Source organism: Dendrobates tinctorius, unplaced genomic scaffold, assembly GCF_039654945.1.
Source record: "Dendrobates tinctorius isolate UK_male_01 unplaced genomic scaffold, ASM3965494v1 ptg000019l, whole genome shotgun sequence".
Lineage (NCBI taxonomy): Eukaryota > Metazoa > Chordata > Amphibia > Anura > Dendrobatidae > Dendrobates > Dendrobates tinctorius.
The window spans coordinates 69,957,638-69,977,282 of record NW_027361687.1 but is presented as its reverse complement, the minus strand read 5'-3'; the positions used below and the strand labels follow the sequence as shown (position 1 = coordinate 69,977,282).

Genomic DNA, 19,645 nt, shown 5'->3' with positions numbered 1-19,645 from the left:
TTCTTATTTTTTGGCTGATGGAGTTGTATTGGTGGCTTGTTTTTGTGGGACATGATGAAGTTTTCAGCTGTGCCATTTTTATTAACATTTGTCTTTATCAGGTTTTATTCCACTTTTTGTTCGGTGGTATGATAAAGCATTGCTTTTTGCCTCGTTATTTTTTTACAGTGTTCACTGCAAGGGTTAACTAATGAATTGGTTTTATATGCAAGGTTGTTGCAGACACGGCAAAAGTGGTGGAGAATGAAAGGGCTAAAATCCTGTGGGACTTCAAGATCCAGACAGATAAGCAGGTGTTGGCTAACCAACCAGACATTGTGATAGTAGACAAGGATCAGAAGACAGCAATGATAATAGATGTGGCAGTGCCAAGTGACAGCAACTTCAGAAAGAAGGAATATGAGAAGCTGGAGAAATACCATGGCCTCAAAGGAGAACTGGAGAAGATATGGAAGGTGAAGGCAACAGTGATTCCAGTGGTGATAGGAGCACTTTGAGCAGTGCCCCCAAGTTGGTAAAATTGCTACAACAGATCACCCGAGCAACATCTGAGCTCTCTGTCCAGAAAATCGCAATACAGGGAACAACTAAGATCCTGCGCAGAACCCTCAAACTCCCTGGCCTCTGGTGGAGGACCCAAGAATGAGAAAGGAGGGAGAGAGCGGGGCTGTGGCGCAAGAGAGCGGGGCTGTGGAGCAAGAGAGAGGGGCTGTGGAGCAAGAGAGGGAGACAGCGAGTGGAGAGCGGGGCTGCAGAGGGAGAGAGGGGGACGACCAGTGGAGACAGGGGCTGCTGAGGGAGAATGTGGGACTGCGATTGGAGATTGGGGTTGCGGAAGGAGAAAGCATGACGGTGGATGGAGAGCTGGGCTTCGGGGAGAGTGGAACGGCAGTTAGTTACTATGCCCGGGCAACGCCGGGCTCTTCAGCTAATTATATATATTATTTTGGGCTCTTGAGCGACATATATTCTCATTGCTTTGGTCCGATGGTTACTAAGGGGATTAGAAGACAACAACTTGCAACAACTTAAATAGCACTGTCGTGATTGACAGCAGTATTTACAGGGGTTAATCGGCAATGATCGATCACAAAACCATCAGAGTCTGATACTGTAGGGTGTCAGATGTCATATACAGTTGACACCAGCGGGAGATAGCCACCAGGTGGCGCTATACTCTTATTGCTCAACGCCGTTAAAAGGCACATCAGCGGTCCTTAAGGGGTTAGAGAGTGTTGTGTAACTCAACAGGCAAAGAGCTCCACCTAGTGGTGACTGCAGGCGCTCAGAATAAACCTATCCACCCATCACTTACCTCCTTCCACTACCACCACATTCACATCTCTGTGTAATACAACTACTCCTGTCAGGTACAACTGGTTGGCATTAGCTTCAATCTTGAATTTTTTCGATGGATTGGTTAAATTGCGAATACTGAGAAAAAAAATATGCAAAAATTAAAAATAATAATTATAACAGAGAGAGAACAAATAGTGGCCATGGAAGACCACTTAGACCAACCACAACAGAAACCCCTCAAAGAAGGAAAAAAAAAAGTTACACCAAATTTAAAAGAGCAGTAGTCCCGCTTTATGAAGAAGTACTTGAACCCCTTCTGAGCACAGCACATACATATGTGGATGGACTGAACCTGCTCCATACCAAGCTGGTGCAGGCCGTGTTATACAGATGGCACTTGCTTCTACCAGCTGCAGCTACTGCTGCAGTCTTTCTTCAACATCAGCACTTAGGTGGGGTGCTGCCGATGGGGCGTCCTTTGCAATTTCCTTCTTGACATCGTAATTGTGGTGCACCAAAAGCTCTCATAGCAACTTGGGGCCCCCATCTATAGAGATTGCTCCAACTTTTTAAGTTATCACCTATCCATAGGGTTGGATTTAACTCCCTGACTGCTGGAATCCGTACTAATCCAAAGAATCGGGCTCTGGAGAGCATGGTGCGAATGTAGCAGTGGTCGATCTAGTGCAGTTCTGCTCCATTCATTTTTTAAAAGGGAGCCCATTGGACGCTTGGTTATATGGTAGCCCATGGAGAATGAATGGGGCAGAGGTGCACATGATCGAACACCATTCAGATCCCCGATTCTCAGGATCGGTGGAGATCTCAGCGATCAGACGCCCAAAAACTAGGAAGCCATCCATGCCAATATTTTTAGGATAGGGAATAACTTTAAAACTTGGTCAGACCCCTTTGTGCTCATTTTTCCTATATTCTGCAGATATGTTCAGGTGACTCTGTTATGATAAGGGGACGGCTCATGCAATGTGTTCCCTCAATATGGAAGTCCACCAAGGAGCCGCATGGCCATTACCTATATACAGCCACGTGGACCCCTTGTGTGATGTCTTCCTTTAACTTTTTCACTTTCTTCTCCTTCCTCTGCTCGTTTGTCAGTTTTCTGGCCGCATTTGCCTCTTCATGGGCCCTGAAAAGAAAAAAGTCCTATCAAATCCTAATGAAAATGGTGCCTCGCTGCCTCACTCATCGTATGGCCGACCCATGGGACATTCAGTCAAAGATACGGAAACAATGTGAAGTCCTACAGCAGCAAAGGATGATTTTTCAAAATACTTACTTCTGGCGTTTTGCCATCTGCGCCCGCACGTGGGCCTCTACTTTTGTGGGGTCCTGTATCGCCTCCGTGCCCAACACTCGCATTAAGTTTGATATTCGCACTAAGAGAAAGAAAGGGAAGACAAACCATTAGGAGCGTTAATCCCTTCATTTTTTGTTTTTATTTTTACCTCCTCTCCTTCCAAGAGTCACATTTTTATTTTTCCGTCAGCAAAGACGTACAAGTCCTTGTTTTTTGCAGGACGAGTTGTATTTTTGAATGCCACAATTAATTTTACCATATAATGTAGTGAAAAACGGAGAATAACAGGATTTTTAGTTGCTTACCGTAAAATCTGTTTCTCTGAGCCTTCATTGGGGGACGAGAAACCATGGGTGTATGCTGCTGCCACTAGGAGGCTGACACTATGCAGAAAAAAGTTAGCTCCTCCTCCGCAGTGTACACCCCACCGACAGGAAGTAGGATGATCAGTTAGTGAGAAAGCAGTAGAAGCAATCTGTAAATTAGATAAAAACCACAGAAAACAGAAATCCACACTGTAACAATATTATACAGTAAACCGAGCTGTTTAACTTGGGAGGGTGCGGTGTCCCCCAATGAAGGCTCAGAGAAACAGATTTTACAGTAAGCAACTAAAAATCCTGTTTTCTCTATCGCCTTATTGGGGGACACAGAAACCATGGGACGTCCCAAAGAAGTCCTCAAGGGGAGGGAACAGCAAATAACTCCATCAGGACGAGGGAGTCACCCTCGTCACCTGCAAGGTCACCTGCGAGGTCTTCTTTACCCCGACCGGCACTTGCCGAAGCTAGGCATGGGTTGTGAAAAACCTTATGGACCTGTGGAGGACATATCATTGCACTGCAGAGGTGCCAGACGAAGGCCCAAAGAGTACCGCTGGGAGGACACCCACTGCCTAGGCAGGGTGCGTCGTACTGAAAAGAACGCAGTCCTTCCTGAGCCAGCAACCCTACTAATGTCGACCAGAGGATTCCGCGATCCAACGCTGACCTGGAGGCCAGAGGAGCTCTATACTTCAAGCCTGAGCTTGATAAGTATCGTTGCTGTGGCCAGGTAGCCCGATGAGAGAGTGACACAAAGGAAAATCTGAGGAGGACGAAAGAAAGGGAATCCAGAATGATGGAGAGTGGACCACTGATCCACAGGAAGATCACCACAGCTGGTACAGAGTCTGTGAGACCCTAGGAGTGGTGGAGAGCCTGAAAAGGGAAGGCTACCAACTGAAAGGAAAATGCACCCGTCCGTTGCAAAGCAGAAATCGCCAAAGCCCTGAAGAAATCAGAACCTGGATAAGAGCTTCATGGGAAAAAAAAAAACATACGATTCACAGGAGGCAAATGCTGAACGAAGAAAAATGTTCTTCCTGAGAAAAACCAGGATGAACTCAATCCTAGATCCCGAAAAGGCACGCTGAGGAAAATGCGCTGAAGAACGACAGGGTGCAGCCTGAGAAAGGAGAGCGCTTGTCCTTCCGGTGACCCTCTCAATAATTTGGCCTGTTGGAGCCACCCAGAAGGAGCGGAAGTTGGTGTGAAACTGAAAGCCAAATGGACCCCTAGATGGGAACGATTAGGCGAAAACCAAGGTCCCTATGCAAGAAAAATCTTTTGGACAGTGAAGCCGGTCATATCTTCCGACCGGCCTCCAGGAAGAATGCTCTGATGAGCAAGCTAGGCCACTTGTCTATAGAACCTTGCAACACGGGTTGAGACTAAGGCAGGTCACGATATAGCAGCGGGTGGTTTGAAGGTTGACCTTGCCAACTACTGTGTGAATTCGCCATTGGTATCCCTGAGGGATGCACTTCTGAGAGAGGAAGGACCGTAGAAGAAGACTTGGAACAGGAGGGTTCGTAGTCGCAGAAGTAGTCTAGTTTGCAAAACGCTCGTGAGAAAAGAGATATACCGAGGCGTCCCCTTGTTTGGAAACGGTTGAAATCCGTTCTGTGAGAAAATGGCAAGACCTGAGAGCAGGGCACTGAGAACCTGCTAAAGAGTCGAACACTGAAAACGTACTGAATGGAACCTGGGGATAACCTGGATCCCATCGCCGCGATGTTGGCTCAGGATGGCTATGGAGAGACAATTGATTGCTCGACTAAGCCGGTAGAACGAAGACTACTGGATGATCTTGCAGACTGAGATCAAAAGGAAGATAACTCAACCTACAGGGATGAGGGTGGATATGGAAAACTAGTACAGCTGGATTAGTCGAGCAAGGAACGTCCATGTGTAAGGAAGGTTGGCTCTAGGTAGATTAAATAGACACCCGAAGACAACTAGGCTGACGAAAGGCAGGTCAATCCGTATGACGAAGTAAACGACCGAATCCATACTGGACCCTCTGGAGCAGGGAGGGAATTGCGGTGTGTAGACCCGCTTGCCCAAGTCTAGGACAAGAAGCGCTCGAGGATAACATGGAAAAGATACAATTGTAGCTGACGGAAGAAACGCGTTATCACCAGACTTATCCTTGGATCCAAGACTGGAGCAGCTTTTACCCTGGTTGATGCTTGCGCAGAGTCAGATCCCACTCCTGTCTGAGGTGGGATACTCTTTCCCGTCACGGTCAGAAGTCCCATGTCTGCACTGCCGGAGGCTTTACCTGGCGTCTGTAAGAAAGAATAGGTAAGTTCTGACAGATAAGTAGCTTAGGCATTGTGGTAGCTTGAAGGCCCTTAGGACAGACTAGGACCTGTAAACTACTATTGGCCAAACATAAAGATAGGCGTAACACTTAGGGTCCAGAGCATGCCGCAGACAAATCGCGATCAACCGTACCTGACACGAGAGTGTGTGACCCACCTGAAGGTGGAGTATCTAGTTATGTTGCTACCGAGATCCGCTCTGTGGTACAGAGATCTGCTCCGTCTGAACATGGTAATGCTTACGTTTAACTGTTAACAAACCACAGATGTTATTAAAAATGAAATATGCCTCTGAAAGGTGTGTTTCACTCACCTGGAAGCGGCCTGTAACCGCAGCTGCAGCCCGTCAGGCGCAATAAATGCCGGCACCTCACCCCGAGTGGTGATTAGACGGGAGCTTAGGCAAAGGCTGCAAAAGACACCGAGGAACGCGAGAGAGGACGCTCCTGACTCACCTGAAAATGAGACAGTGGAACCGGACCGGTGTAGTAGATGGACCTCGGGTACGTTTGAGTTACCAGAAAGGCGGCATGTATTGACAAACATGTCTGGTAGAGGCCCATCCAAGTACTCAATAAGGGATAGAATACTACTGCAATAGAACGCGAGAAACTTGAAGGTTAGAGCATCTAACTCACCTGAATACGGTACCGAACACCAGTACCACTGAAGCAGTGAACTTCGGGCACGTCTCCACCGTAATACGGCTGTTCGAACTACTGTACCTGGTAGGTGGTGCTTTTGAAGCCTGTATAGCGGATATAGCACAGCTGCAATCGGCTCTAAGTATCCTGTGAACAAATCAGCGTGGAGAGAACCCGGAGAAGGGTATAGGAGACAGCCCTTTCTGTGCTGCGGTGCGTTCTAGGCCTGGATACCTGACGGCATTAGGCAGAATAACGGCTTCTGTGTTGCGGTCTAGGTCTGGATACCTGACGGCATTAGACAGAATAACGGCTTCTGTGTAGCTGTCTAGGTCTGAATACCTCACAGCATTAGGCAGAAGAACGGCATCTGTGTTGCGGTCTAGGTCTGGATACCTGACGACCTCAGATAGAATAACGACTTCACGTGTAGTAAGCCATACCACGAAGTCTGTAGTAAAAGAGTCTGACCAGACAATTCTTCTGACGGTAGAACCGTAGGCCTGGGATCAGAAAGAGGCTAACTCTACTCTCTGTTGTGTGCTATGGTTCCAACTTCTGGACCTGCGAGCTGTGGTCAGCTTCTTTATCCACTGAACCATAGCGGACAATTGCTGGGTAACACGGACTTCTATCCAGCTGGAAGGCCGGCCTAAACACTGTAGACGTGAATAGATAGAAGCCGCACATTGATCTGCTTAGAGCGGTATGAAGCCAGCGTCCGGAGGGGGCTGCAGAAAAAGGGAAGGGAGAGTGCCTGTGGGCAGTAGATGTGGGAGCAGATGCTATGCCAGGGCTCCAGCACCTTTATGTGTGAAGCAATGGCTGAGTGGTGCTCTGCTGAAATCAAGGCACATATGTGCAATGGCCGAAAAACCCAACAGCCGAGACAGAATGAGAGGAAAACGTGCGAGTGAAACCTTCTACCAGATCAACGCCATGCGTCAAACACACAAGACAGCAGCGTGGCTCTACAAGGCTCTGTGTGCCATGACACCAGACATACTGATGTACTAGAGGCTGTGCGGCAGAAGATTACATTTACGCCAGTAAATTACACGACTCCAGAGTACTATTACGGCAGTGACTGTACAGTTCTAGTGTACAATTACTTCAGAGACTGTACGGCTCCAGAAAACCATTACGTTAGTGGCTGTACTGCTCCAGAGACTGTACGACTATAGCGCCTATCACATGAGAGGCAATTGCTAAGATGGATTCTCTGCTCCGACACCGTACCTACGGAAAGTGTGGCCCTGCTTAATTATTCTATGAGGGGCTTATACTCCGCAATGTCCCTGATTCGGCTGAAGGGAGCTAGGTAGGAAACAGTTGGTCCTGTCTGGTGAAGATACTAACTGTGACCCACGCTGGGAAAATACGACCGCTGTGGTGGATGCCGAGCAGAATAACGGCTTCAAGACATATCACATTTTGCAAGTGAGAGCAAAACTGTGCGGTGACGAGGACCGCGCTGCCCGCAGGCAGGATATAGTCATCCCCAGTACTCACATCCATATGGCCGCTCAGAGCCCCCACCTGCCCGCGTTAGAAAGGTCGCACTGTGCAAAACTCCACTCTGCACAGCGTAAACGGGGGCGGAGCTAACGACCGCTCTGGGTGCAGTAAGATGGTGGCGAGGAAATACTCTCTGCACCACAAGGGAAGCCGCCCGGAGGGCGGAGCTTGCACCAGGAGCAGGGAGCGGCTGAGGGGAGACGGCGGGAAAAAGCCCGCCCGAAACGAGAGGACGGGGGGGCGGGGCTACCGCGGACTAGGCCGCAATTGAAGCCGGGGCCTAGATTAGACCCAGGAGACTGCCGATGGGGCGGGGGGGGAGGCCCGAAAAAATCTGGAACTATCCCCTGGATCCTCCCAGAAAGGTAGTAGGGTGCGGGGGGGAAGCGGAGGGGCGGGAGCCCCGCGCCAAGGAGAGCAGGCTGCTGCCCACCGTCGCCTATACTGCTGAATAGGGAACCAGCTGAGGGAAGCCTGGAGCACACAGCACTCAGCGAGAAAAGGTGAGGGAATTGCCAACCTCGGCAGGGAATAAGCTCCCCACATGAGCGGCCGGAGAGCAGCCCGGGATAGGGGAGGGCTTTCCTCTTCTTTACCTATCTTCTCACGTTTACCTCTTTCCCTGTGGTGTCAGACGTCCGGAAACCTGTTGCAGGACGTCACGTCTCATCCAACTAACAGGCTCTGGTGGGCGAGTAGGTGGGAGACGAAGGGCCAGGACCAGGTCTGGATCACCTAAGCACGCTTCTGTGCTAGGGGTTTGGGTCCTGCCGGCTAGACATATGAGGATACAGGGTGGCAGTACATGCCGTACTCATAGTCTCTTTGTGGGAGTACAGTTGTGACCTTTCACACTGTATCCCTCCTGGTACCTGAAAAGGAACGACGCACATTGAGGTAGATAAGGGTCTAATGAAAGACCCGTGTCCACCTCCTACTGACACTAAGCTAAACTGATCATCCTACTTCCTGTCGGTGGGGTATACACTGCGGAGGAGGAGCTAACTTTTTTCTGCATATAGTGTCAGCCTCCTAGTGACAGCAGCATACACCCATGGTTTCTGTGTCCCCCAATAAGGCGATAGAGAAAAAACTAATTCCCAGTTGGTAGAAATGTTACAGTGCATCTCATACTCCCACCATGCTCCCCTCCTCAGGCAGAATTACCTTCAGGAAACCGTGAGCGAAGGATGACAATATTCATTAAAGAAACAAATCAGGGGACGTGTCCCTACCTTTAGGCTCGGGCGGCGGCATTAGTCCTAATCGCACTTTCTCCTGCAGTTCCTTCTGTGCTTCTCTTCTTGTCTGACGCCGCAGCTTCTTCTGTTCTTTTTGAGTGAGATAAATCCCAAGTGTCACTGGTGCGTCTCTGTCAACTAAATGAAAGAAAAAAAATCAAAATGAGCATTTAAAATCATAAACGAAAAAAAAAAATATAACAGCTCCAACATGCAGATCCTTGAGCTAGGTCCAGGGGGTGAGTCGCTGACACTTCGTTACTCCCAACATAGCAAAGGACCCCATACTATGAGATCCATATAGGTCTACTGCTATTCTGTTAAGACTCTTTCCATATAATGCCTTTCATTTTTTTGAAATATTGAATTTCCTTACTCGATTATTTTTTTTAATATTTATTTTTTTCATTAATATTTATTTATTTTACTAGGGGAAATCAACCTACAATAGTAGTTGACATCTCGTATTAACAAATACTGCAATACTTGATTATTTAGTAAAAATGAAAAGCTTGACAGGAGTACCAAGGTGGTGGTCAAAGGGGGCCGCCAGCATGCCCACAGCTGCCATGGCGGCCCATTAACATCTAGAGATTATTGGGGGAAGACACACGTTTGTCCTTTACCTGGAGGGCTGAGTTGAGCCGGGTGCTCCACTAGATTGGTGATCCCATGGAATTCTTCCCGTACCTCTAAGGCTTCTGGTCTCCTGGATGAAGAAGAACGTTATTATCATGGCCAAGGATGGGATAGCAGAAGTAACAGGAAACCATACTCACAGGTCAATTCCATTGGGAAGAATGAAGGAGTCCCACCACTCAAAATCAGGTATTTCTCCTTCCCGGATCTCTTTTTTGGGGGCGATAAGTGCCAGTCGGGTGGTGGTCTGGATGCCGGTTTTCTTGGCTGCTTGCGATATTTCAGCTTGTAGCTTTTCCAGCTGAGCCTAATTAGTAACACAATTATCTTTATTAATACAGAAATCACAACCAGATACAGAGGGACAAATCCTCTCTCTAAAGTCTAAAAAAGAAGGTGGCACCTTTGTCCTTAATCTTTGAGCAATTTTCTCAAATTTCCCCTTGTCGTGGAACTTGAAGGAACGTTTTGTCCGTTGTGCGGGGGCAATGGACACGCGGGGGTCGAAGAAAGTGTTGGACTCCAAATCCTCTGAGGGCTTTTCCTTCAGCTGTTGCTTGAACTGCTCCCTTTTCACTGCTCGGATGTTGGCTTTCAGTGTGGGCATGCGATGTGTCAGTTCGATCTCTTTCCCTGTGGCGTCTACCGTGCGACCCTGGTCGTCCAGGATAAGAGGAGTGGGTTTCGTCTGGTCCTTCAGCTCAACTTTCCTAAAAGAAAACCAAGAACAAAAAAGTTTTTAAGTCACCTCACAAATTTATTCAAGAAAGAAAATCTGCAAAATGCAACATGGCCGCATACTCACGGAGGGGCAATTCCCATGGCGTGAAGGTTGGCCAGTCCAACCATGTTTGTAGTCCCTATAAGCCCTGGCTTTAGGGCGAGCTGAGCTTGAATCCTTGCTTGAAGCTCGGCAGCTTTTCGAGCCTTCTCTATGGCATCGTTCATGAAAGTGGCAGCCTGGGAAGGCTGGATCGTGTTCCCGATGGACGATCGGTCGGATTGCGGGGAGGAAACTTTAGACGACTGTATAAGTTTAAAAAACAAAAAACACAGATGGTAAAACAACTGAAGGCTCTTACCGAAACAACTAAGGCCGAATTCAGACTGACCGAGTCTGCACCCGTAACGGGTCTCTTAACCTGAACTCAACAGCCTCATATTACTGTGAAGCTGTTAATTTCGGGCTAGTACAGACATCATATTCCGTACTTGGGCCATGTTTCATGGAAGCCTGAATTTGGCCCAGGACTGGTTTATGAAACACCCCCTGGCGGTGACACAGACTAAGTAGTGTGTGTGCAGTTAAAAAACAAACAAAAAAAAACCCTGACAATTTAGGAAAACTGGAACAATGCTATTATGGAGAAGTTTTGTTTTTTTTTACTTAATAAGGATAGATGCTGTATACCGTACCACAGGAGGAGGACTGACGAAGCTCAGCTGTTTTTTCCTCTCCTCTATCTGGCGGGTGGCAGCTTCCATCATCTGCTTAATCTATAAAAACAAAATTTGCATATTATTTTACGTCCCAGAAAAGCATTTGCCAGACAACAGAGTCATCTACGAACCCCGTCACAAAGGGAGGCAGATGAAGGGTAACACAGCCGTGTTGAATACGGATTGTGCCAAACTCTGTCCCATCTCCTTGTAAACGTATTGGATACGTCATCCCCATACCAATATCAAAGTGTGACGAGTATCCTCTGCCTAGAAGTCGGTGCAATCGCGTGATGAATATATATATAAAAAAAATTAACTACCTGCAACTTGGTCAGCATGCCCGGGCTCTCAGTAGGGGGACCGGGGATCACCTCTGGCTCTTCAACTTCTTCAAAGCGAGGGACACGCTTTTTCTTCGAGTTAGAAGAGTCTTTTGACAGATCCGGATCATCCCCGAACACTTCCTAATGGGGAAAGGGAAGTTGTAGTAAGGATGGCTGTTAGGGGTCAAGCTCGGCATTCACCAAGGAGGACGCTCACCTTAATTTCCCGTTTTCTGCTTTTGTCGCTGCTGGATCTGGAGTGTCGGGAACCTCGACTTTCCCTGACGACATCATAAAGCTTGTCGACAAATCGCAATGTGGAGTCATCTAGAAATGGCTTCAGGTGATCTAAATAAACACGGCAACAAAGAAAACCCCTTTAAAACACCCCCACTCCTATGTGTTATCGTACATATCAGTCAGGACCCCCTTACCTGCAGCCTTCTTCTTGTCCATGCCCTTTCCCACGCAGTTTAGGGCGGCAGTGACAACGGTGGGCTCGGAGAAGCCTAGCACTCCCTTCACGGTTTTCTCTATCCATGGCTTTAGGTCATCAAGTTCCCGCCTTGAGAGAGACATTGTTACCCGGGGTGGACGCTCTTATCCCACAGCTGAAACAGACAGAAGGCATCCATGTTATTCATCATGGGTGTAGTGAAGTGAATCACTTAGGCGTATTGCGATTTTACTGATTGATTACCGCCTCTGCTTCCTGCATACTCCAGCCAAAATCTGCAGCAACCAGAATGGGCTCCGATATCTGCTGCTTAACCACTTAAATGCTGACGTCATTCTCCGACAACGGCATTTAAAGTATGTCATTGCTGGTGCAACCGAGGAAGCTGCTTGTAGCCCCATAATCTGCTGGTAGGCCCCCATAACCAACATCTTGTCCATCCTTCCTGTGCTGCATAGAAAAAAAAATGTGATATCCTTCTCCAATGCAATACTGTAGCATTGCTGTAAATAGTATAAGCGTTCGAACAATTACAAACTCCCTAAAATGTAGAAAAAAAAAAAATGGACCACCACATTCCATGTGCCAGACACCACTGCCAATAATCAGGTGATTGTGTATCACGCATAATGTCATGCCCCATTAGGCCAATACGGACCACCACATCAATGTGTCAGACACCACTGCCATAATCAGGTGATTGTGTATCACGCATAATGTCATGCCCCATTAGGCCAATACGGACCACCACATCAATGTGTCAGACACCACTGCCATACGCAGGTGATTGTGTATTGCTGATAACGACATCTCCCGTTAGGCCTATACAGACCACCATATCCATGTGTCAGACACCACTGCCATAATCAGGTGATTGTGTATCACTGATAATGTCATGCCCCATTAGGCCAATACGGACCACCATATCAATGTGTCAGACACCACTGCCATAATCAGGTGATTGTGTATCACTGATAATGTCATGCCCCATTAGGCCAATACGGACCACCACATCAATGTGTCAGACACCACCGCCATACGCAGGTGATTGTGTATCGCTGATAACGACATGCCCCATTAGGCCTATACAGACCACCATATCCATGTGCCAGACACCACTGCCATAATCAGGTGATTGTGTATCACTCAATGTCATGCCCCATTAGGCCAATACGGACCACCACATCAATGTGTCAGACACCACCGCCATACGCAGGTGATTGTGTATCGCTGATAACGACATGCCCCGTTAGGCCTATACAGACCACCATATTCATGTGTCAGACATCACCGCCATATGCAGGTGATTGTGTATCCCTGATAATGACATGCCCCATTAGGCCTAGACAGACCACCACTGCCATAATCAGGTGATTGTGTATCACTTATAATGACATGCCCCATTAGGCCAATACGGACCACCACATCAATGTGTCAGACACCACAGCCATACGCAGGTGATTGTGTATCGCTGATAACGACATGCCCCATTAGGCGTATACAGACCACCATATCCATGTGCCAGACACCACTGCCATAATCAGGTGATTGTGTATCACTCATAATGTCATGCCCCATTAGGCCAATACAGACCACCACATCCATGTGTCAGACACCACCGTCATACGCAGGTGATTGTGTATCACTGATAATGACATGCCCCATTAGGCCTAGACCGACCACCACATCCATACTGTGTCAGACATCACCGCCATACGCAGGTGATTGTGTATCACTGATAATGACATGCCCCATTAGGCCTATACAGACCACCACATCAATGTGTCAGACACCACCTCCATAAGCAGGTGATTGTGTATCACTGATAATGCCATACCCCATTAGGCCTATACAGACCACCAGATCCATGTGTCAGACACCATTGCCATACACAGGTGATTGTGTATCACTGATAATGTCTTGCCCCATTAGGCCAATATGGACCACCACATCCATGTGCCAGACACCACCGCCATACGCAGGTGATTGTGTATCGCTGATTATGACATGCGCCATTAGGCCTATACGGACCGCCATACCCATGTGTCAGACACCGCCGCCATACGCAGGTGATTGTGTATCACTGATAATGCCATGCCTTATTAAGCCAATACGGACCACCACATCCATGTGTCAGACATCACCACCATACGCAGGTGATTGTGTATAACTGATAAAGCCATGCCTTATTAGGCCTATACGGACCACCATATCCATGTGTCAGACACTACCACCATACACAGGTGATTCTCAGAATGTTTTCCAACACCCTCCAGCATGTATACACATCTACTTGTTTCTTACATACTAATAGCTTTATGCACTTTATTGCCTTGATTCTGTATACACCATGTTCCAAATTATTATGCAAACTGTTGTGAATTCTCTCTCTGGCTTCCCTCTGGTGATTACTGAAGGTAGTGGAGCTCGTCAGATTGACAGATGGGTTGCGAGTTCTCTTTCTGGGCTCCCTCTGGTGGTTACTGAAGGTAGTGGAGCTGATCTGATTGACAGAGGCTTGCCACCTGATAATGAGGAAGACTATTGGAAATCTGGGGTTTCCGATTGGAATTTAAGACAGCTGACTCCCTCTGTCCCTGCTGGTGATTTTCTTCCTGTGGCTTCTGAGGTCTGATGTCTCCTGCTCTTTCCCTGCATGGTTCAGCTAAGTGGTCCATTTGCTATTCTGCTTGCATTTGATCTGGTTTTGTCCATCTCTGCTTTTTGCGGGTCAGCCAGCTCCGGCTGGGGCTGTGCTGAATCACCGACCATATGTTACTGCTTGTGCCAGTTTGTTTTGTCCCCTGTTGTATTGGTCTCTTTTTGCTTTGCTTTCAGAATATACCAGAGTGCTGATATAGCGGGGGGCGAAGTCAGTGTTTTTGTGCATCAGACGTGTTGGACTTTTTGCAGGGTTTTTTGCGTGATTGCAGACAGTGCCTTTCCTTTCCTGTCTAGTCAGTGTGGGCACAATCGTTTACTCAGTCTATTTTTCTGCCTGCGTTTGTGTATTCATCTTGTCTCACAGACAATATATGTTTGGGGGCTATCTATTCCTTTGGGGTCTGCTCTGGGGCAGTTTAGATTTCCCCTTTCTTGCTTTAGGCTTAGTTAGCTCTCCGGCTGTGCCGAGGCGTCTAGGATCATCGTAGGTACGCTCCGTGGCTACTGCTAGTTGTGTGGACAGGATCAGGGGTCTGCAATCCGCTTAGTCACCAACCTCTCTGGTTTTCGGTGGCTTAGCCTGAGCCTGCTATCCTCTTCGGTGACCCATTCATAACAGCAAACTGTTCATAAATGTCATAGTTTTTTTTTTAATGAAACCCATTGATGGTATTATGTCTCAGGGTTCTTTGGATCACTGAAATAAACCTCAGATACCTGTGATAATTAGTTTGCCATGTGAGCCCAATAAAAGGAAAACAGCATGTTCCACACTATTAAGCAGGCCACAGTTTTCAAGTAACATGGGAAAGAAAAAGGAGCTCTCTGCTGTGGAAAAGCATCAAGTAGTGCAATGCCTTGGTCAAGGGATGAAAACATTAGATATTTCCCGAAAACTTAATCGTGACCATCGTACTGTTAAGAGATTTGTGGCTGATTCTGAGCACAGACGTGTTCATGCTGATAAAGGCAGAATGAGGAAGGTTTCTGCCAGGCAAGGTCATCAGATTAAGAGAGCAGCTGCTAAAAAGCAAACAGATATTTGAAGCTGCTGGTGCCTCTGGAGTCCCTCGAACCTCAAGGTGTAGGATCCTTCAAAGGCTTGCTGTGTTGCATAAACCTACTATTCGGCCACCCATAAACAGTGCTCACAAGCAGAAACTGTTGTAGTGGGCCCAGTCATACATGAAGACTAATTTTCAAACTGTCTTTTTTACTGATGACTGTCAAGCAACACTGGATGGTCCAGATGAATGTAGTAGTGGATGGTTGATGAATGGCCACCATGTCCCAACAAGGCTGCAACGTCAGCAAGGAGGTGGAGGAGTCATGTTTTGGGCCCGAATCATGGGGAAACAGCTGGTAGGGCCTTTTAAGGTTCCTGAAGGTGTGAGTGAAAATGACCTCTGCAAAGTAGTGCCTTGCGAAAGTATTCAGCCCCCTGGAACTTTTCAACCTTTTCCCACATATCATGCTTCAAACATAAAGATACCAAATGTAGTTTTTTGGTGAAGAATCAACAACAAGTGGAACATAATTGTGAAGTTGAACGAAATTTATTGGTTATTTTAAATTTTTCTGGAAATGCAAAAACTGAAAAGTGGGGCGTGCAATATTATTCGGCACCTTTACTTTCAGTGCAGCAAACTCACTCCAGAAGTTCATTGTGGATCTCTGAATGATCCAATGTTGTCCTAAATGACTAATGATGATAAATATAATCCAACTGTGTGTAATCAAGTCTCCGTATAAATGACCCTGCTCTGTGATAGTCTCAGGGTTTTGTTTGAAGCACAGAGAGCATCATGAAGACCAAGGAACACAACAGGCAGGTCTGTGATACTGTTGTGGAGAAGTTTAAAGCCGGATTTGGACACAAAATGATTTCCAGAACTTTAAACATCCCAAGGAGCCCTGTGCAAGCGATCATATTGAAATGGAAGGAGTATCATACCACTGCAAATCTACCAAGACCCGGCGTCCCTCTAAACTTTCATCTCAAACAAGGAGAAGACTGATCAGAGATGCAGGCAAGAGGCCCATGATCACTCTGGATGAACTGCAGAGATCTACAGCTGAGGTGGGACAGTCTGTCCATAGGACAACAATCAGTCGTACACTGCACAAATCTGGCCTTTATGGAAGAGTGGCAAGAAGAAAGCCATTTCTCAAAGATATCCATAAAAAAGTGTCCTTTATTGTTTGCAACAAGCGACCTGGGAGATACACCAAACATGTGGAAGAAGGTGCTCTGGTCAGATGAAACCAAAATCTAACTTTTTGGCAACAATGCCAAACGATATCTTTGGCGTAAAGGCAACACAGCTCATCACCCTGAACACACCATCCTCACTGTCAAACATGGTGGTGGCAGCATCATGGTTTGGGCCTGGCCTGCTTTTCTGCAGCAGGGACAGGGTAGATGGATAAAATTGATGGGAAGTTGGATGGAGCCAAATACAGGACCATTCTTGAAGAAAACCTGTTGGAGTCTGCACAAGACCTGAGACTGGGATGGAGATTTGTCTTCCAACAAGACAATGATCCCAAACATAAAGCAAAATCTACAATGGAGTGGTTCACAAATAAACGTATCCAGGTGTGAGAATGGCCAAGTCAAAGTCCAGGCCTGAATCCAATCGAGAATCTGTAGGAAGAGTTGAAAACTGCTGTTCACAAACGATCTCCATCAAACCTCACTGAGCTCGAGCTGTTTGCCAAGGAAGAATGGGCAAGAATTTCAGTCTCTCGATGTACAAAACTGATAGAGACATACCCCAAGCGACTTGCAGTTGTAATCTCAGCAAAAGGTGGCGCAACAAAGTATTAAGTTAAAGGGGCCGAATAATATTGCACACCCCACTTTTCAGTTCTTGAATTTCCACAAAAACTTAAAATAACCAATAAATTTCGTTCAACTTCACAATTGTGTCCCATTTGTTGATTCACCAAAAATTTACATTTGGTATCTAAATGTTTGAAGCATAATATGTGGGAAAAGGTTGAAAACTTCCAGGGGGCCGAATACTTTTGCAAGGCACTGTATATAGAGTTTCTGACTGACAACTTTCTACCATGGTATAAAAAGCAGAAACATGCCTCCGGAGCAATATCATCTTCATGCATGACAATGCAACATCTCATGCTGCAAAGAATACTTCTGAGTCATCGGCTGCTATGGGCATAAAAGGAGATAAACTCATGGTGTGGCCACCATCTTCCCCTGACCTCAACCCTATAGAGAACCTTTGGAGTATCATCAAGCAAAAGATCTAAGAGGGTGGGAGGCAGTTGACATCAAAACAGCAGCTATGGGAGGCTATTCTGACTTCATGCAAAGCAATACAAGCAGAAACTCTCCAAAAACTCATAAGTTCAATGGATGCAAGAATTGTGAAGGTGATATCAAAGAAGGGTTCCTATGTTAACTTGTAACTTGGCCTGTTAGGATTTTTTGGAGTTAAATAGCTTTTTTTGTTCAGTGAATGTGACCTCCTAATGCGGCAAATTCCACAAATGAGCATTTTCAGTTCTTTAAGTTTAAAACATATCAAAATGTTTAGAAATTCTACTGTGCCTAATAATTTGAACAGTGCATTTTGAGTTTTTATTCATTTTGGAGATTATACTGTTATCATTGGGAGGTTTCTTCAATAAAATTTGATGTATACTCTAACGGGTGATGACTTTCATTAGACTGACTGTCATTTGCACCGACCACTTAGGAAAATCAGAGAAAAATATCATTTGCATAATTATTTGGAACATGGTGTACATCTACCTCATTAGCTATACTTATGCACAGTTTATTTCACCAACCTAATTAATCTAAATGTATTAACCCCTTTCTGACATGAGACGTACCATACCGTCCATGGGACCCGGGCCCCTATGCCCATGGACGGTATAGTACGTTTAGCGCGATCAGCGGCGCTCACAGGGCGAGCGCCACTGATGGCGGCCGGGTGTTAGCTGATTATCACAGCTGACACCCGGCACTATGTGTCAGGGGCGGTCCCTCCGCGCTTCCCAGAGACCCCCACAGCAGCGCAATGTGCAGCGCTGCTGCGGGGGTCTCCTTCCCTGTAGGTCCCCGGATCCAATATGGCGACGGGGACCTTCAGGGGCCTGCAGGGAGCTGGCTTCCTCACTGCCTGCACAGCGCAGGCATGAGGATGTCTGCTTCAATGCCTGTGTGAGATTGCTGATCTGTCACAGCGATCTGTGATGTGGCAGATCAGCGATCTGTCAGATGACAGTTATGTCGCCCCTGGGACAAGGTAATAAAGTTAAAAAAAAGTGTAAAAATAATTTATATAAAAAAAAAAATCTCTAAATTAAAAAACAAAAAAAATATTCCCTAATAAATTCATTTTTTGGAAATAAAAAAAAAAACAATAAAAGTACACATATTTAGTATCGCCGCGTCCGTAACGACCCGCCCTATAAAACTGTCCCATTAGTTAACCCCTTTAGTGAACCCTTTAAAAAATAAAAATAAAAAACAAAGCAAAAAATAATGCTTTATCATACCGCCGAACAAACAGTGCAGTAACGCGCAATCAAAAAGACGGATATAAATAACCATGGTACCGCTGAAAACGTCATCTTGTCCCACAAAAAACGAGCCGCCACACAGCATCATCAGCGAAAAAATAAAAAAGTTATAGCTCGCAGAATAAAGTGATGCAAAAATAATTATTTTTTATAGAAAATTGTTTTCATTGCATAAAACCGCTAAACCATTAAAAAAAAGACATAAATGAGGTATCGCAGTAACCGTACTGACCCGAAGAATAAAACTGCTTGATCAATTTTACCGCACGCGGAACGGTGTAAACGCTCCCCCCAAAAGAAATTCATGCAATGCTGGTTTTTGTTCATTCTGCGTCACAAAAATCGGAATAAAAAGCGATCAAAAAATGTCACGTGCCCGAAAATGGTACCAATAAAAACGTCAACTCGTCCCGCAAAAAATAAGACCTCACATGACTCGGTGGGTCAAAACACGGAAAAATTATAGCTCTGAAAATGTGGTGATGCAAAAACTATTTTTACAATAAAAAGCGTCTTTTAGCGTATGACAGCTGCCAAATGTAAAAACCCGCCATATATAGTAAATCAAAACCCCCTTTATCACCCCCTTAGTTAGGGAAAAATAAAATTAAAAAAAAAAATGTATTTATTTCCATTTTCCCATTAGGGCTAGGGGTGTGTTGGGGTCAGGGTTGGAGTTAGAATTGGGGGGTTTCCACTGTTTAGGCACATCAGGTGCTCTCCAAATGCAACATGGCGTCTGATCTCAATTACAGCCAATTCTGCGTTGAAAAAGTCAAATGGTGCTCCTTCCCTTCCAAGCTCTGCCATGCGCCCAAACAGTGTTTTACCCCCACATATGGGGCATCAGTATACTCAGGACAAATTGCAAAACAATTTTTGGGGTCCAATTTCT

At 46.3% G+C, this 19,645-nt stretch overlaps 1 protein-coding gene across 2 annotated transcripts in view; it reads right to left on the bottom strand.

The window, feature by feature from the left end:
* PRPF3 (pre-mRNA processing factor 3) overlaps positions 1-19,645 on the bottom strand; it is an 89,410-nt gene that overhangs the window by 52,172 nt on the left and 17,593 nt on the right. For both annotated transcript variants that reach the window (XM_073567220.1, XM_073567221.1), the window contains exons 2-13: positions 11,507-11,683; positions 11,290-11,420; positions 11,070-11,213; positions 10,723-10,803; positions 10,112-10,332; positions 9,710-10,016; positions 9,447-9,613; positions 9,294-9,376; positions 8,662-8,805; positions 2,597-2,696; positions 2,333-2,446; positions 1,316-1,434 (exon numbers count right to left, since the gene is read on the bottom strand). In XM_073567220.1, coding sequence (XP_073423321.1) covers positions 1,316-1,434; positions 2,333-2,446; positions 2,597-2,696; positions 8,662-8,805; positions 9,294-9,376; positions 9,447-9,613; positions 9,710-10,016; positions 10,112-10,332; positions 10,723-10,803; positions 11,070-11,213; positions 11,290-11,420; positions 11,507-11,651 — 1,756 coding nt within the window. In that variant the 5' untranslated portion in view covers positions 11,652-11,683. The remainder of the gene's footprint in view (positions 1-1,315; positions 1,435-2,332; positions 2,447-2,596; positions 2,697-8,661; positions 8,806-9,293; positions 9,377-9,446; positions 9,614-9,709; positions 10,017-10,111; positions 10,333-10,722; positions 10,804-11,069; positions 11,214-11,289; positions 11,421-11,506; positions 11,684-19,645) is intronic.